At 46.3% G+C, this 18,536-nt stretch overlaps 1 protein-coding gene across 2 annotated transcripts; it reads left to right on the top strand.

The window, feature by feature from the left end:
• Positions 1–6,105: 6,105 nt before the first annotated feature.
• Positions 6,106–11,643, top strand: LOC119800823 (glutathione S-transferase Mu 4). 2 transcript variants are annotated; one of them, XM_038311117.1, is made up of 8 exons: positions 6,106–6,296; positions 6,502–6,577; positions 6,959–7,023; positions 7,321–7,402; positions 7,497–7,597; positions 8,957–9,052; positions 9,132–9,242; positions 10,719–11,643. In XM_038311117.1, exons 1-8 carry the CDS (start codon positions 6,261–6,263, stop codon positions 10,806–10,808), a joined length of 657 nt encoding a protein of 218 aa, XP_038167045.1. In that variant the 5' UTR covers positions 6,106–6,260; the 3' UTR covers positions 10,809–11,643. The 2 variants fall into 2 exon arrangements, with proteins under 2 accessions (XP_038167045.1, XP_038167046.1); XM_038311118.1 differs by lacking the exon at positions 6,959–7,023 and having other exon boundaries at positions 6,109–6,296.
• Positions 11,644–18,536: the final 6,893 nt, after the last annotated feature.

The following is an 18,536-nucleotide window of genomic DNA, read 5'->3' as shown; positions in this document are numbered from 1 at the left end:
CTAAAGGACACACCAAGGTTTTCTGTGTGTGAGATTATGAAATTTGCAAATCAAGGTAAACTTTCTTCCTTCTTTGAAACGTGGGTGCCTTTATTCCTTCTGCTTGCCTGGTTGCTGTGCCACAACTTTGAGTACTGTGTTGAACAGAAACCATGAGGGCTGCCATTGTTTGTCTTGGTTACGAGCTTTGGGGTAGGAGCAGCAGAGATGGCACTGTGGTTAAGAGCAGTGGATGCTCTTGCAAGAAGACCCAGGTTTGATTTCTAGGACCCTCATGGCGGCTTACAACTGCCCACAACTCCATTCCAGGGGATCTAATGCCCTCTCTTGACCTTCTTGAGTATCAAGAACAGGGTGTGCAAGAAACATATGCAGGTAAAACACCCATACATACATATAATCTTTAGGAAAAAAAGTTCCAGTATTTTTTGTTGTTGTTGTTTGTTTTATTGTTTTTGGTTTTTTGAGATAGGGTTTCTCTGTAGCTTTGGGACCTATACTGGAACTAGCTCTTGTAGACCAGGCTGGCCTCAAACTCACAAAGATCGCCTGCTGGGATTAAAGGCGTGGGCCACCACTGTCCTGCAAGTTCCAGCTTTTACAGCTAATTATGATGAAGGTTTCTTACATATGCTTTTATTATGTTGACATATCTAGTTGACTTGTGAGTATGAAAAACTCAAAACCTTTTCATCTAGTTTTTGAGTTTTTGAATCATGAGAGTTGTTGACTTTCGCCTTCCTATGTAGATCTGTTAGAGACCTGGGACCTGAGGGTCTGAAAGAATGGGACGGACTACAGTCCACTGCTGCAGACAGCCTTCCTTCAGGGTCAGTGTGCTTTTATCCCAAATGAAACAAAGACAGCGATGATCCAGGTGAGGTTGTTTGAGTTCAGAAGAACATGATAAAAAGTGTAAATAAATGTCAGTAATTACACGCTAAACATTAGCAGAGCAGCCGTTTCCCAGAACGTCCTCAGGACACGCCAGTTTAAACACCATTGCCTGGCACATTCTATACATTATATCTGAGAAAGCACGGAAGCCAGGCAGAGCCCATATGCAGATCCAGGGAAGACACTGGGGACAGCACTCAGCAATCCTTTTACCAGACTGGGTTCCATAACTATGTTCCAACATCCAACATCCAATAAACGTGTCTTGTACATGCACTGTAAATGTTTAACACAGGAGGCGCGATCACATCCAAGAACAACCCAGGGAGCCCAATGCACCCGAGGTAATGGCTCTGCCTTCTTTCCTGGAGCCTCTCTCATAGCTCCCCAAGGCTTTGGTCCCCACTGCTCAGTCTTTGACCATGTTCCAACAAGGGCGGCCGAATTTTACAAGATGCTACTTCCATATCTAGTAGAAGGACATAGGATTTCTATCTTGCATTCTGTTACCATAACATGTCCAACTGGTTTGCATTTGTTGAGCCATCTTTGCCAAGGACCACGATAGACATCTCTCCAAAGAAGACACGCGGATGGTAACAGGTATGAGGGGGAGGCCATCAAGAGCACAGTAAAGTATCTTCTCACACCGAGACAGAGCTGCTACCCCCACAAAACAAGCATAGAAACTGGAATGCCCGCATACTGTTGGCAGGAACAGAAAATGGTGTAAGAGTAAGGAGGGAGTTAAAAAAGACCCTACCTCATGATCCCAATACTCCCACATCCAGGGATATGGCCATTCTCTGTTTATTGCAGCACAACCAACCACAGCCCAAGCAACAAGCAGCCCAAGTGCTCATCAATGGGTTAATGAAGAAAGAAAATGTGTTTTATTTACTTAGCCTTAACAAAGAAATTCTTTACAAAGAGAAACCCTGTCTCAAAAAACAAGAAGAAAGAATTTTTTTAAAGATTTGTTTATTTATTTATACAGTATCCTGCCTGTAGGCCAGAATAGGGCACCAGATCTCATTATAGGTGGTTGTGAGCTACCATGTGGTTGCTGGGAATTGAACTCAGGACCTCTGGAAGAGCAATCATTGCTCTTACCCACTGAGTCATCACTCCAGCCGCCAAGAAGAAAGAATTTTTAAAAATCTTTATCTTATGTGCATTGGTGTGAAGGTGTCAGATCCTCTCCAACTGGAATTACAGGCAGTTGTAGGCTGCCATGTGGGTGCTGGGAATTGAACCCAGGTCTTTTAGAAGCAGCCAGTGTTCTTAAATGCTGAGTCACATCTCTAGGCAAGGAAAGAAATTTTGCAACATACGGCAACATGGATAAATCGGGGAGGTGAAATGAATCATTCACAGGGAAACATACATGGCATAGTTCCACTTCGCAGAGACGTCTAACAAAGGCAAACATAGAGCAGCACAAAAATGGGGTCTGCCTGAGGTTAAGGGCACAGACCATGTCAACTGCCACTGAGTGGCACAGCCCCTCCGCCACTCAGGGTGAACATGCTGTACATATCTGCTGTAGGACATCATGCGTGCAGTAAGCAGAACTAAACCGTGCACTTAAAGACTTATTTAAAGCCTTAAGCTGGCCATGGTGGCACAGTGTAGAATTCTAGCAGGAAGAGGGAGACTTGGAGTCCAACCTGGGCTACCTACAGAGACCCTGTCTCACACACAAAGACAGTAAGCTTTAGTATATCACTTTTTTTTTTTAAGTTTACGTGTGAAAATCAACTATAACCTGTCCCAAAAGTTCCAAGCTAAAGGAATGGACTTAGGGCCTAGATTTTGCATGCTTCATGACTTGGTTATTTTATACCGGGTTCCTAGAGCTTTTCTTCATGGAATTGTTCTGTTAATTCTCTGTGCTTTTCTTTCGCTCTTAAATCTTTTTTTTTTTTTTTTTTTTTTTTTTTTTTTTTTTTTTTTTTGAGAGAGAGTCACCTGGAAAGCCAGGCCTGACTTTATTTTCTTGTATTTTAGAATGTTATGACAGAGGCTAGAGGGATGGACTAGGGGTTAAGAGCATTGTGAAAACACTTACCTATCACCTGCAATTTGGAACTCTTCTAGTAGGGCCAAGAAAAGTTTCCATTGAGCCAACACAAAAAGGATTTTATGAACCTCCAAAGTATTAACCTGCAGGTTAGTATTGGTCAGCTCAAAGGATGCATATTCCCTCCAAAGCACTGAGCTATTGTATTGCAAATACTTTTTAAAGACTTACTTATATTTTACAGGTATGTGTTTACCACATATGTGCAAGTGCCAATGGCGGCCAGAAGGGGGCATCGATCAGGAATTGTGAGTTACCTGATGCAGATGCTGGAAACTAAACCCAGGTCCTCAGCCAGAGAACTAAGTGTTCTTCATTGCTGAGTTATCTTTTAGTTGTCTTTGGGTTTCTATTGCTGTGAAGAGACACCGTGACCATGGCAACTCTTAGAAAGGAAAACATTTAATGGGGGTGGCTCATTTATAGTTCAGAGATGCAGTCTAATACCATCATGGTGGGACATGACTCCATGCAGGCAGACACGCTGCTGGAGAAGGAGCTGAGAGTCCTACATCTTGAGGCTACAGGAAGTGGTCTCAAACACTGTGATGGCTTGAGCATATGAGACCTCAAGACCTGCCTCCACAGTGACACACTTCCTCCTACAAGGCCATACCTACTCCAACAAAGCCACACCTCCTAATAGAGCAATGCCCTTTGGAGGCCATTTTCTTCAAACCACCACTCAGCCATCTATGGAAATCTTAGAATGAGGTTCCTAGGGATGTTTCAAAAGATGCGGAATCACAGATTTTGAGGCCCGCTTTGATAAAGATTAACACGAATTTAAGGCTCTTTCCTAACTATTAGGTCTTGTCTTCATTCCACTCTGAAACCCTCTAAAGTCTAAAGCATTATTTCTCCTAGCTTTCCTCTTCTGTGTCTGACTCTCCACCTGTCAATTAAGAGGCTGTCACACTGCCCTGCATTTCTCCCAGGTTACTGCGGAGTTCTGCAGCTGTGACTGCTAACTTACTGACCCTCACCTGACCCTGGCAACAAAAATTTCACAGATGTTTCTTTTAAATAGCTTCAGAAGGAAAGTTCCCTTTAAGAGGCCCCTTGGGTAGTTACTTTCTCTCACGTCATCGATTCCAATCTCCTGTCTCACAAAACTTTAGTCTCCTCCTGAGGTCATTATAAGCCTATCAGCAAGGCCAATCAATTTTAATTTATATTGGGGCTACTCTGGTTGTCACAGCTGTTTGCTTTCCTGGGGCTATCTGGACCTGTTTAGCAGCAACAATTTAATTCCATTCAAAATGTCTGTCTTGCACAGAAATATTAAATAATCAAAAATTAAAAATTTTAAGAAGCAACAAGACAAAACAAAAACCCAACCCCCGAGCTTTGTCCATTGAGACACAAAGTGACCAACTCTTTTTTTTTTTTTTTTTTTTTTTTTTTTTTTGGTTTTTCGAGACAGGGTTTCTCTGTGGCTTTGGAGCCTGTCCTGGAACTAGCTCTTGTAGACCAGGCTGGTCTCGAACTCACAGAGATCCGCCTGCCTCTGCCTCCCGAGTGCTGGGATTAAAGGCGTGCGCCACCACCGCCCAGCTAAAGTGACCGACTCTTATGACAATGAAGATACTCACTCTGCAGGAGTCCTCTGTGCTCCATTAGCTCCCATGGCAGATGAGGCCCACCTCTTTTTCTGCACACTAACTTACTCTGATTCCAACCAGTCCTTAGAATGTTCTAGATAATTGGACTATCATCTATCAAGAAATCAGGCTTATGTAAGGATAACAAGAAACCTGCCAAAATAAGGCAAGCACAGATAATTTGGGAGAAGTCCCAGGAGGACTAATGGGATCTTTTCTATAAAGGTCAACTTCCATAGTAGAACTGGAATAAAATACATACAGCAAAACTTTGCAGAAGGTAGATCTTTGAGATTGAGGACACCCTGGACTACATAATGAGTTCCAGCCTGGCCAGGACTACATAGTGAAGCCTCAAAAAACAAACATCAAATAGTCAGAAACAGTGGGGGACATGGAAAACCAGTTCTACCTTTGATAATGGGTGGGAAACAGAAGATGAGGAAGGAAAGCGACCACTTAAAAGACGTGGTGAACCAACATGCGGGACACTTTCTTCTAGAAGCTGCCCTGGTCACGGTGCGTTTTCACACAGTAGAAAAGTGGCTACGACAAGTGCATACTTTAAGATTATAGTGCTAGATGACAGCCAGCAAAAGTCTCAGTCTCTTAGCATATGAGATATTTTTATCATAATGCATTGCCACAGTACAGTCTTAACATTACTAAGACTTTAGGTATATTCACCTGTCACTTTAGCACATTTGGTTAAAGATGGGCCCTATATACTTAGGAAGTCCCATAGAATTCCAGTGGAGCTTAAAATTATTATTTGATGAGCCTGCAGGAGTCTTAAAGCCATAACAAAATGCAAGTGACTAAGTGATCCCTGCTGTACAAAAGGAGAGCCCACTTCTTCTGCCTCCAGACACAGTCTTTGTACACATGCAAAACCCGGTGTTGGGAACAGAACACCTGCTATGAACAGCAGCGATACACACCTCAGGCATCTCTTTCTTGATGGCAATTGCTAGAAGCTGACCCTGAGCTCCTCATGCACCAATCCTGTGCACCTTCCGAACCATCAGGAAGTGTTAGGTCTGTGAAAATAATCGGGTGGTCACAAAACAGAGAGACACGTGACGCGTTTTAAGTTCTTGAATAATATAAGCAGACATCCTGACCATGTTTGAACCTTTAAAATTTCCATTTTCGCACTTTTTTTTGCATCAGAGGTTTAATAAATAATCTCTTTGAATTCTCATGTACTTCTGAACAAAGACTGCTCTCTGCCAGGCGGGGAAACATCACCTCCGGACAACCGTCCTCAGCAGAACCTGCAGAACCTTGTTTGACAACAGGGATGAGGTGCCTAATCAACACTCTCGGGTTGGGGACTCCCTCGTGGCCTGACCCTGCCACACACCCAGGGCAGCAGGACAAGAGCCAAGTGAGCAGCTCAGCCAATGCTCTGCTTCTGCGCAATGGGCAGGGGTGGGACTTCAGGCGAAATCGCAGACGCTTTCCGGTCTCTTGAGGGTGGAGCTCATTAACTTTGCTTCCGTAGGTGAAGGCTAAGAGCCGCGTTTCTGGGGGTGTGTTGCTGAGCAAAGCCTGTAGGGGCAGGATCGCACCGGGCACCAGCCCCGCCCAGCTATCCTACAGCAGGCGAGTAAAGTCAAAGGTGCTCATCCCGAAGGCCATTGGACTCAATCTCTGGCACCAGCACCAGCACCATGCCTATGACACTGGGTTACTGGGACATCCGTGGGGTGAGCGCCCACCTGACGGTGAAAAGAATCGCGGGGCTAGGATGCAGGAAGCGGTGAGGGGGCGGGTCCTAGAGGAATTCATGTTTTGGTCGGGCTCAGAATCCTGCACACGTGCTTGCTTCTGTGTGCGCCTGTGTGTACTTACTTGGCGGGAGGTGAGGTCACATAGAAATCCCCAGGCCCCATTCCTGACCTATCTCTACAGCTGGCTCATGCTATTCGCCTGCTCCTGGAATACACAGACTCAAGCTATGAGGAGAAGAGATACTTCATGGGCGACGGTAATGACATTCTTCTGGTCAAATGTCTTCCCTACCCCTGTCCATTGGTGCTTAGCAGCCCGTTTCTGACCTACATTACATGACAGGGCTCCTCCAGGTGGATTTAGAATCTGCCTCTTCCAGAAACCTCCAGAGGGTGGGCTTGATCTTATGAAACCCTGGAGATGGAGGGTGGGTCCCCACTGCTGTTGAAATTAGATCACATTCCCCATGAAGACTTGCCTGAACCGTTTGTAAGTTTTAGAGATGTAGGCCCACAGCCCCAAGCACTCTTCGCCCCTGGAACCTTAGCTAGTGAGATTCAGTGTGAGGGTTGGGTCCCTGGAATAGGCACGTTGGACACTAGGCTGATTTCTTTTTATGTAACGTTATCAACCACAGCTCCCGACTTTGACCGAAGTCAATGGCTGAGTGAGAAGTTCAAGCTGGGCCTGGACTTTCCCAATGTAGGTGCAGGGAGAGGAGGTCGGGGAAGGACTGGGATTCTCACCTCATCTCCTCACCTCTCCAAGGCAGTTTGGAGTCAATGCTTCTGCTCTCCTGCTCCCATTCCTGGTGGATGAACAGTGTGTCTGTGATGGGCTGTGTCCCAGCTCTTCCATTCAGTGTGCAGTGTGTTCATGGAGGATTTCCCATGCTAGCCACGCTGAGTGCCAGGCCACGTGGCCACATGTCTGTCCTAACCAAGGGAAGTCAGATTGGGACCTCATATCCCATCTGACTATCCCTGCTTGTCTTTCCAGCTGCCCTACTTAATGGACGGCCCCCATAAGATCACTCAGAGCAACGCCATCCTGCGCTACATTGCCCGCAAGCACAACATGTGTGAGTGGGGCTGGCTGCAAGGTGGGCCATGGGGGACAATCTCCTTTTCTGGACTGGGGTGAGAGGCTAAGGGTGAGTCTGTGTTGTACTGCAGGTGGGGAGACAGAGGAAGAAAAGATTCGTGTGGACATTTTGGAGAATCAGGCTATGGATGTCTCCAATGACCTGGCTAGAGTCTGTTACAGCCCAGACTTTGTGAGTCTCCTCCTGCTCCCGTGCCGGGCTGGACCAGGCAGTGTTTGGGTCAGGAGTCAGCTCTTTCAGATTCCCACCTGCACAGGTCTTATTTACCTTTTCATTTTCTTAGCCACTTATCCTCCAGGATGTGTTCTGTGTTATCGCCAGCAGTCCCCAGAACACTTAACTAACAAAGGAACAGTCTTATTTAGGCCCTACCTGTCTTAGTCCAGACTTCCCAGAGCAGACATTAAGTTCCTCAATAATAGGTCTTCTGTACCCCCATAATAGGTTTCCCTGCCAACACAGTAAGCCAGATCAAGCTGAATTGAAAAAGTCCTAGAATAGGTTTCTTTGAGCAAAGCAACTCCTGGGTGGGTTCTCCAGTCCAGTGACTGAGGCCAGAGGAGTCATGTGCCAAAAATAAAGCAGAGAGATTACATAGCTTGTAGGTGCGGGGTGATGATGTGTCCACTATAAGCTGGGTTTGTGCCAAAATATGGTCAAGAGCTGAATGCTTAGATGGGGACTTGGGCTGCTGGGAGCAACAGGAGAGGGAGTTGCAATAGTCACCAGAAATGCCAATGGAACTGGGCTTTTTGGCACCTTCTTTTTTAGTTCAGAGAGTCTGGGCAGAGCTTGGAGAGAGAGAGACAGGATGGGGCTTTCTGGATCATGCAGGGGCAAGCTGGAGGGTACAACCAAACACTAGATAGTGACATCATGTTTCCCAGGTTTTCTGCAACTGTGCCCTCTGCTTAGGCCCTCACCAGGTAGTTCATACCATTACAGTCCATTAAATACATGTACACTCAATGGATCAGAAAAAGAAGTCCAGGATGAGAACTCACAGGGAACCCTTCCCAGCCTCTCCAAGTGCTTCCTTTACACCCATGGGAGGTTGCACGTTTTTCTATAGGTGACTCAGGAAGAGCCTGAAGGTCTTTCTCTCCTCTCCTTCAGCCTCAAATCCTCCTCAGTTTATGGGGGAAACTCAAGTATATTTCATTCTTCTGGAACCTATGATTTGGAACCCCCATCTTCTCTGAGTTCTTTCAGTTCTTGCTTCTTTGGTGCTGCCTGGCATCAGCCCCAGTGCCTGCCAGTACTCCGGGCACTCTTGGGTTTAGGCATCAAGAATGAGGATGTCCCATTGTGGACAGTGTCCTTTTCTTCTCTGGCTTTTCCATTGCATTTGAAGGGTGGGATGAGCTACCATTAAAATCTAGGAAATAAGTGTTGATATGTGAAATCAAAGCCTGGACTCCATCTTAGTGGAGATGGCTTCCCACCCCTGGCTTTTTAGGACCATGCACGGTACTGCTGACCTGGTCGCTCTGTCAGGGAACTCTGTGGTGATAGCTGTTTCTGCTTCAGGAGAAACTGAAGGGAGAATACTTGGAGCAGCTCCCCGGGATGATGAAGCTCTTCTCACAGTTCCTGGGGAAGCAGACATGGTTTGTCGGTGAAAAGGTAAAAGAGAAGAAGTTGGGGGTTGTCATCTTTCCAGGAGGACAGAATTTCATGCCCCGTCATTCTTGGCCTTTTGCAGATAACTTTTGTGGATTTCCTTGCTTATGATATCCTGGACTTACACCGTATATTCGAACCCCAGTGTCTGGACGCATTCCCAAACCTGAAGAACTTCATGGCCCGCTTTGAGGTGATGCCCTGATCCTCCTTCCTCTTGGCTGTCAACTTTTCCCTAATGTTTTCTTGGGCTTGGAGATGAAGTGAAGAGTAGGTAGCGTGAGTTGAGCGCTTGCTTTCTCCCAGAGTCTGTGCTCAGCACCTGGTGTCTGTTGATCAAGTTCATCATTACAGCGTTCCTCGAGGGTGGGGACGTCATCTGTCCCAGTGCTCTGATCAGGAAATGTGAAACTCTGGAGGGTTCCTAACCTGCTTAAGATTTCAGCAGCAGTAGAACTGGGCTGGAGTTGCTGTTGGCTTCCTGGTTTTCCGGGGTAGCGGCTGCAGCCTGGGTTATGTGAGGTACCAGGATGTAAAGGATATTTGTGCTTGGTCTGCTGAATGCTTTGCTGATACCTTGTGAGACTCCTGTTAGAGAATTTAATCCTGAAGTGTGTGTCATGGGCTCTCCTCCCTCACGCCTTTCATTTTTTTCCTTTAGAGTGTCCAGCTGTTCCTTTTGTGAGATTCGCCACATTATTTTTCTGTTTCCTGATTTCTGTATGAGGCATATGTTATGCCCAGTAAGAAAGGAAAAGGTGGTTCTTAGACCCACCTGGGGACCAAGTGTATCAGATAATATCAGGCAAACTAGACTGTGAGGTGTGTGTGTGTGTGTGTGTGTGTGTGTGTGTGTGTAACCTGTGTGCTGGGGAGCCTTGTTTCCGCCAGAGACTACTTCTCTGATATCTATGCCATCTTCTGTATTAGAATTTGGGGGTTGGAGTCCTAGGTCCAATGGGCTTTTCAGTCTGGAACTCAATTTCCTGTCTCATTTTTTACCAAGTGAGGTGATTTCTCAGCCAGTTCTCATCATTTGGTCTGAACTGGGTGAATTTGAGAAGGAAGAGGCTGGGGAGTGTTGAAGGCTGCAGCTTTAGGCTACATGTGAACTTGGTCTCTTGATCATAGGCAGCTCCGGACATCTGAACTCTTTAGAGATTTTCTGGAGGCTCCTTCTCTTGGCAGAAGGCCAGTAACTCTCATAACTCTCATTGAGCCTGGTCCCTTCATCAGGATGGACACAGGATTGGTTGTGGCTCAGTACCAGGTGCAGAATCTGACTTTCTCCTTAGGGAAGCATGACTTTTCTCTTCTGGTCTACTATATCTATAACCTTTACCCCGGTTTTACCAAGCCACTGGATAAGATAGGGGCTATCTGCCAACATGCCCCTTTGTCCTTCTAGATTCCTATTCACTGGGCAAACCGAGGAAATATGGAGTTTGTGTGTGCAAGAGCAGAATGTCTGTATAGATGGGGTGATAAGGCCTCTTAGGGAGGGCAGGAAGGGAGTGCCAGGAGAGAGTACAACATTGGAGAGACAGAGGCCAGGCTGATCCTAAATGTGCGCTAATTACTTGCAGTATGAGGAAGAGGAAGTTGATTGCCCTCTCTGGCCTTGAGCAAACCTAAGTTCTTGGTTTTCTTTTTCTTTTCTAACTCTCAGGGACTGAAGAAGATCTCTGCCTACATGAAGAGTAGCCGCTTCCTCCCAGCACCTCTGTATACAAAGGTGGCCACATGGGGGAATAAGTAGGGCCTTACAGGGCAGGAGGTGGGAATGATGGACATGGGGCTCTGGCAACTCTGAGCTTCCTGTAGCCCTGGCACTTCCTTCTTCTTTCTGTCCCCTTGCTCACCCCAGAGTGTCTTGGGTCCTCTTTTTCTTTAATCCAGTCTCGGCCCTTTCAAGCCCTTTAAAGCCTGGGTCTTAAGTTTCCCTCAGCAAAGTGCCCTTCTAGTGTGGCTGTCTGACCCACTTGACAGACGGTTTTGCCTATCCGTTGCTGTGATGTCATGAAAAGTTGAACTCTTCCCTCAGAGCTCAGCCTGGACTCCCTAGTGTGCTAGTAGTCTAGAGATGCTTGATGTATGCGGTCTCTGCTGGACTATGTCAGGTACCACTGTTAGCCCTGAACCACCCTGGCCCTGGGTTGCACTGTCAGCTTTCACTGCTGCCTCCAAAGACTGCCTCTCGACCTGGCAGAGTTTGCAAGGATTCTGGTTGGATAAGCAGGGCTTGGACTTCCTGAGGCCATCTGATAGCCTCTCACCAGGCAGCTGCAGGAGGCTCTGTGGAGCTCAAAGGGAGCCTTTCGGGGTCTGGGATTGCCTATACTCTAGCACTGCTCGGGCTTAATACAGGTCTCAGGGGTGAGGACCCAGGCTGGGGGAGTCTCCAACAGTGAGCCAGAATCCTCTCTGCCCTCATTAGTATGGAGCAATAATATTCATGTGTCCCCAGGATCCTGTCTCCTCTGTTCCTGATGCCTTTGGAGTTTCCTGTCTGGGTCACCAGGGATGGGGACCAACCTGGTTAATCCCACCTCTCTGTGAGCCCCTGTGAAATAAATTTCTTCATGCTTTCATAATTTCAGGTATCTTTTCATACCATTTATATCAGCATTCTTTGGATAGACATAGAATTGTAGCATGAACGTTTGGTTTCAGATGTGCCCCCTCCACGTCTCCCCCAGAAATGAGTGTTTCTGGTAAGAAGAATCCAGTCTTTCTGACTTGAAGTCATTTGTACATGCTCTACTTCGACACTCCAGATGACCCCCTTTGGCTTGAGATCTCCATGTCAGAGTGTTTGTAGGGGTCCATACCCGGCCTGGTTCTTCTTCAAATTTTCCCTTTTGCAAATTTTCCTAGCTCAGGCTTCTCCCACTCAGATTTAAAATGAAGTTTCTCTGGGCTGACAGTGCTGTATCCAAGAGCCAAAGGCCGCTGAACAAAACTCAGGGCTGTCCGAGAGACTGTCAGAACATTACAGGCTACAACACTGGTATTGGTTGCCCTCTCCTATTGCTGAAGATGCTACGTACTTCAGACACAGGGCCCAGAGGCTCCTCAGATGGATCTGACTTGAAACCCTCCTCCCTGAGGATTCCCTTTCATGGTGGCAGAAGGTACCATGTAAGCTACCAAAGGAGGGAGGCGACCAGTAGCCCTCAGCTGTGATGCCTGTGAACCACAGCAATGGCCGTCATGTTATGGCAACCCTTAGGGTGCAGTAGTGGCATACATACCTTGATGGTAGCCAACAGTTTTCTCATTGGACTTAGGCCTGCTCAACAAGAGGAAAAACATGCCTGGAATAGGAAACCTAGTCTGTTGCCCGTGACTAGGGCAGTCATGGCTATTGGAGGAGGACCTACCCTTGCCTCTATACCAAATTGTTCAGCACTGGTGGATGTCACGGTCCTCCAAAGTGATTGTCCCATCAGCACCAAAGGGTAGTATTGCTAGTTAGCAAAGATTTGTTTTTAAAAAAAACTATCAGAAATCATCTCCAAAAATGGCTTAAGCCTTACAGAGGCATTTCCCTAAAGTGGGCATCCAGTCACTTAGCCTGTGGAACCATGACAAAGCATTAGTTGGTGGAACAGTGGCTAACCTGGAGATTCTAGCATCTTCCCTGCAGAGTGGCTCACATCCAATGGGTGGCGACAGTTGGTGAATTTGTGCAGTAATTAGAACTTTTGTCAGATTCACGACTCACCAATCCTTCATCTGCATGATGTCCTCCTGAAGGGATTTAAAATCACACTTAGAATGAGCTTCAGGAGACTCCAGGTTTTCCCGCATCACAGCGAGCCCTCTCGGTGGGACCGAAATGAGTTGTTCAGTTGCAGGCAGGTGTTTTGCTCATTCTAGACTCTCGTTTGATTTTTATAGATACTCACTTCTTTGTGCAGGTGAGATTAATATAATCTTAGGTCACTCTGTCTAGTAATCTTCATGCTTTAGATATGTGGATTTCCATAACTTAAAAGCTTCTAGCCAGGATCATGATCATCTCTCAACTAATTGTTCTCTGGAACATTTTAATTGGACAAATCAACAAGTACCTAATACCTCTTACAACTCAAATGAACCCATAATTCATATCTATGTTTAGTCATATGGCTTGGTACCTTTTCTCAGTAAGGCATTCTCATCTTGCTTCCTCTTCCTCTGGGTAAGGACTGCGTCTCTGGCTTTCCTCTTCCCAAAATTCTCCTAGTCTAGTTGCTCCACCTATACTTCCTACCTGTCTACTGGCTAATCCGTGTCTTATTAAACCAACACTACTGACAAATCTTTACAGTGTACAAAGCATTATCCCACAGCAGTAGACCATGCTGGCCTCAACCTCACAGAGACCCTCCTGCCTCTGCCTCTGGAGCACCAGGATTGAAGACTTGCACCTCTGTGGACAGCGCTTTATTGTTTCTTCTCCATTCTAACTGCAGAGTGAAGAGCTACACTGGAGAGACCACGGCCTGCAAGGCCTCAGTACTGGCCCCGCATGGGGAGCGTTTGCCAGCCGCTACTCCAGGCCCATGGACACTGTAGTGCAGTGTGGTCACCTTATTCTCCCCACTGACCTTATCAGAGCCACTCCTGACCCCATTCCATCCTTTGCCACCTTTCTTCTTTGTCTCTTAGTTACAATTTAACAAATGTTGGCCACCAGATTCACGAACATTTCACTTCTATCAACTTTTATCTTACGACCTTTATCTTTTGATTCCTCGTTTCTTCCTGCAATCCTGTGCTTGCTGGTTTCTTAACTGCAGCAGGAGGCAGCAGGCAGTGGGTATGAAGACATCACCCACCAGGGCTCTCATCCAGAGGTGCTGCCTGGTACAGGGAGGTCATGGGCACTGCCTGACAAAGGCCAGGATCTATGATGCAGCCGCTGGCGTAGGATCCTACTCAGTACATGCTCCTGCAATGTGCCCAAGTCCTTCATGGGTGACTTGATGCAAAATGCCCACAGCTTTGTGACCATCGGCTGTGGCACCAGGGCCCAGCACCCTGGTCTGGCCTCTCCCCAGCCATGGTCTTCCCCAGGCAGCTGCAGCCTCTTAATGAGCTGCTGAGCTGAGAGAGCTCTGACTCGGACTCTAGCACCATTGCAGGGACGTGCTGCTGTGATCCCCTGGATAAGGTGTTTCTTTCCAAAGCTCTAAGCCCTGCCACTGTTTGTATGGTCTGGCCTGATGTCTCTGGAGATGATCCATTCATATCCAAATTTCCCAGACATCAACCACATGATGAGCCCTGCCAGTCACACCAAAGATAGAACAGTCCAAAGAAAGAAACCTCTTCTGTGAGAATCCAGGTGGAGGAACATAGGGACATGGACCAGGGACATCAATGATCTTAAATGGCCCACAGTTCCTGCATCCCATCACCCAGGCCATCCTGTGGAAAACATAATGAAGACCACCCAACCATCATTCCTGGGAATCATGGCCAATGAACAAATGTGGTTCATGCTTGACTGGGGCTCAGAGAGGGCTCAGTTGCTCACTCTGAGGACCAGGGCCAGCACACAGGCAGGTCTTGTTTCTCAGGCCATATGTGTGTTCTGGAGTCAGATAAATTCCTCCAAGCAGAGGGCTGTCACAATACAGGACATAAACAAGAAATAGGAGGTGAAAATGATAAAGAAATAGAGAACCCAAGTGAATAGAGAAATGAAAATCTAGGCTGAGGGAAGGCTGGGGAAGAAGACATGGTGGAAAGGTAAATGGAAAGGAGGGGAAAATGGTCTGGGGAAAAGGACCAGGCTGTCCCTAAGGGCCAGAGCCAGCAGGGTGACCACGAATATGGCTCCAGGTTTTGGCTTTCTAGTCCTGTTTTGGGTTCCAAAGCTTGTCTTTGCAAAGATTGGTCTAGGAAGGAAGCAGCTGCTCTTTCTCTGTGTGAGCAGCACACACAGAGGCTAAGGGCCTCCCTTCTCCTCACACAGCTGGACAGGCAACTGTCTATACCCCTATCTACAAAGGAGGGCTCAGATCTTCCATCCTGGCTCTCTCAGTTCACTCTCCAAGAAGGAAATTTCTTCTCACTCTTGCCTTTATTACCATGGGGGAGGGACCAAGCAGAGCAAAGACATCAGTTACAGGCCAGCGTACTTTGGAAGAGAGCAAAGACCTCACCCCGTACCTCAGCAAACCCTGACTTAATGAGGATAGGGATAGGTGAACCAGCACGGAGATAACGGAGTGGCCTTGGTCATTCTCCTGATGCAGAAGATCTAAACTCTGAAACCTGGTGGAGGAATGTATAGTCATTGTGTCCATCCTATCGTTGCCAGCCCTGCTAGCGAAGACCCTACAGAAGACACTGTGATGTGTGCCATCTTTCCAGCTGAGGGCCCAGATACCTTAGGAATAGATCATAGCTCCCGGGCTGCCTGTCCCCAAGAGGCCTGGAACTGCAGCATCCCACACTGTCCCCCTGCACTGTGCAGACAGTTTGTACAGTGTGTACAGATTGCTCACATAATCACCGGGTGAGCAGCCTGGATCAGTGTGATGAGAAGGGGCTGAGAAAGTACCTTGTCCTCGGGATGCGCGCTGCATAAATAAGGGACGAGAAAGAAACAGAATGTAGTGACTGTCATTTGCTGCAGGACCCAGCACCACTGGAGGCTGCATTTACCCTCCATACCTGTCCAGTGACGCTGGCAATTCTGTCCCCTGTATAGGTTGCTGTAATGACCAACATCTTATTTATTTATTTGTTGTTTTTTTTTTTTCCCAGATAGGGTTTTTCTATAGCTTTGGAGCTTGTCCTAGAAGTAGCTCGTGTAGATTAGGCTAGCCTCGAACTCACAGAGATCCTCCTGCCTCTGCCTCCTGAGAGCTGGGATTAAAGGCATGCGCCACCATGGCCTGGCTTTTTCCTTCCCCCACCCCCCGCCAACTTCTTTTAGTAGATGTAAGACTTGAACACAGGCCCAGTTCTCGATAAAAGCCAACAATTCTCCATTTCCATTCCAAGGAAGGCATCTTCAAAAAGGGGAAGGGAAAGATGATTCAGAATGAAGGAGGGCCAGTGAGAAACTGCTTCAAAACGGGCATGAGGTCCTTCATGTTTGGGAATGTGTCCAGGTACTCAAATACACAGTGCTGCTCAAAGGTATTATAAGTGAGGAAATCCACATAGGTCCTCTATAAAAAGCTGAGGGTGCAGGCGCTGAAAACTGGTAAATCTGGAAACCTCCTCAGCCTCACCTCTCTCGCCTTGCAAACCACGAGTTTGCAGAACGTTATCTTCTCAGAGATGCTCTCTGAGGACTCTGGCTTCCATTTCTTCTGCAGCACAGTGTTTTTATCCTCAGACATGTATCTCAGAGGGGAACTCCCACACAGCGGGGGCTCCCTCCCAGACCCTGGATTAGGCACAAACCACACAAACACCTGTTTTCACAGCGAGATTCTTTATTAAGCAGGGAAGAAAAGTTAAGGTGGCTGCTTTTTGACTCTGGCAGAAAAACAGCAGCAAATGACCTTGCAGGTATAATTTTAAGAAGAAGAAAATGGGAGGTCTGTGTTAGAATGGGCTAGGATGCGGTTGTATATTTTAATGGGCATGTTAAATTAGGAGAATGAAAGTGGGGCTTTTGATTGCTGGACATTGACAATCAGCCTCAAAAATGGGTCTGTGCATATGTGAGTCTGGGACCTCTAAGGGAATAGGCCTGAGCCAGGACCTCTGTGGATTCAGAAGTGAGCTGGGACTTCTGCGGGTTCAGGCCTGAACCCGGAACCATCAAGGGAGTAGGCCTGACCCAGGACCTCTACCAGAGCATGCCCAAGGCAGCAACCTCAGCAGAAAGAGACCCAAGCAAGCAATCTCTGTGGGAGTAGGCCTAAATGACCCCTCGTATTGCAAAGCAAACCCTGGGCATGCTGAGCAACCACAAGGAACAGGGATTAACCAATGGGGTGACTGAAACCTGGGCCCTGACTGCACCACAAGGAGCAAGCATCTGAGCCTTGGATCCACTGGCATCTGGAAGATTGATTACCAGAGTCACAGACAGCCCCAATTACACCAATCAGAAGAAAAGATGAGTAGAAAAGGTAGGAGCACACACAACACCACAAGGAGCGACACAACACCAGTAAAAACTAGCGACCCTACAACAGCAAGACTTGAACAACCAAATATAGATGAAGCAGAAGGAAATGGCCTAAAAAATAACTTTAGGAGCATGGTTGAGGCCCTTAATGAGGAAATGAAAAAATCCCTCAAAGAAATGGAGGAAAAGACAAAGAAATGGTAGACATAAACAAATCTCTTAAAGAAAACCATGAAAACCGGGTGGTGGTGGTGCACGCCTTTAAACTCAGCACTTGGGAGGCAGAGGCAGGTGGATCTCTGTGAGTTCAAGGACAGCCTGGTCTCCAAGAGCTAGTTCCAGGACAAGCTTCAAAGCTACAGAGAAACCTTGTCTTGAAAAATAAAATAAATAAATAAATAAATAAATAAATAAAACCATGAAAAAGAAATCAAACATATGAAAGAAACTATTCAAGACTTGAAAACTGATATAGAGACAATAAAGAAAACACAGGTCAAGGGACTTACAGAAACAGAAATCATGAGAAAACAATCAGGAACCACAAACGCAAGCATGAACAGCAGAATACAAGAGATGGGAGAGAGAATCTCAAGCACTGAAGATACAATAGAGGAAACAGAGTCATCAGTCAAAACACTGAATCTAACAAAAGCTTAACACAAAATATACAGAAAGTATGAGACACCATAAAAAGACCAAACCAAGGAATAATAGGTATAGAAGAAGGAGAAGAAGTTCAACTCAAAAGCAAAGAAAACATTTAGCAAAATCATAGAAGATAACTTTCCCAATCTAAAGAAATATATGCCTATGAAGATACAAGAAGCTTTCAGAACACCAAATAGACTGGATCTAAAAAAAAGTCCTCTCGTCACATAATAATCAAAACACTAAACATATAGAATAAAGAAAGAATATTAAGAGCTGCAAAGAAAAAAGGCCAAGTAACATATAAAGGCAGACCTATCACAATTATACCTGACTTCTCATTGGAGACAATGAAAGCCAGAAGTCCTGGTCAAGCGTTATATAGGCATTAAGAGACCATGGATGCCAGCCCAGACTACTATAGCCAGCAAAACTTTCAATTACCATAGAAGGACAAAACAAGATATTCCATGACAAAACCAGATTTAACTAATACATTAAACCCAGCCCTACACAAAGTACTAGAAGGAAAACTCCAAACAAAGGAAGTTGGCTACATCAACAAAAACACAGAAAATTGATGATCTCACAGCAGCAAATCCCAAGGAAGGGAAAAACACACAATATAACAGATTGGACAGCAAAACAGAATCCATCCTTCTGCTGGATACAAGAAATACACCTCAACCTCAAAGACAGACATTGCTTCAGAGTAAAGGGTTGGGAAAAAAATTTCCATTCAAATGG

This window comes from Arvicola amphibius, chromosome 14 (genome assembly GCF_903992535.2).
Source record: "Arvicola amphibius chromosome 14, mArvAmp1.2, whole genome shotgun sequence".
NCBI classification, from domain to species: Eukaryota; Metazoa; Chordata; class Mammalia; order Rodentia; family Cricetidae; genus Arvicola; species Arvicola amphibius.
Note: the sequence above shows the minus strand (reverse complement) of the source record. Positions and strands in the feature narration are given on the sequence as shown.

Bases quoted from the DNA above. Each gene is read 5' to 3' on its own strand.
- LOC119800823 (XM_038311117.1), top strand. From the start codon at position 6,261: ATGCCTATGACACTGGGTTACTGGGACATCCGTGGG. The intron at 6,297-6,501 runs GTGAGCGCCCAC...CTATCTCTACAG, and splicing joins GTTACTGGGACATCCGTGGG to CTGGCTCATGCTATTCGCCT. The intron at 6,578-6,958 runs GTAATGACATTC...TATCAACCACAG, and splicing joins GAGATACTTCATGGGCGACG to CTCCCGACTTTGACCGAAGT.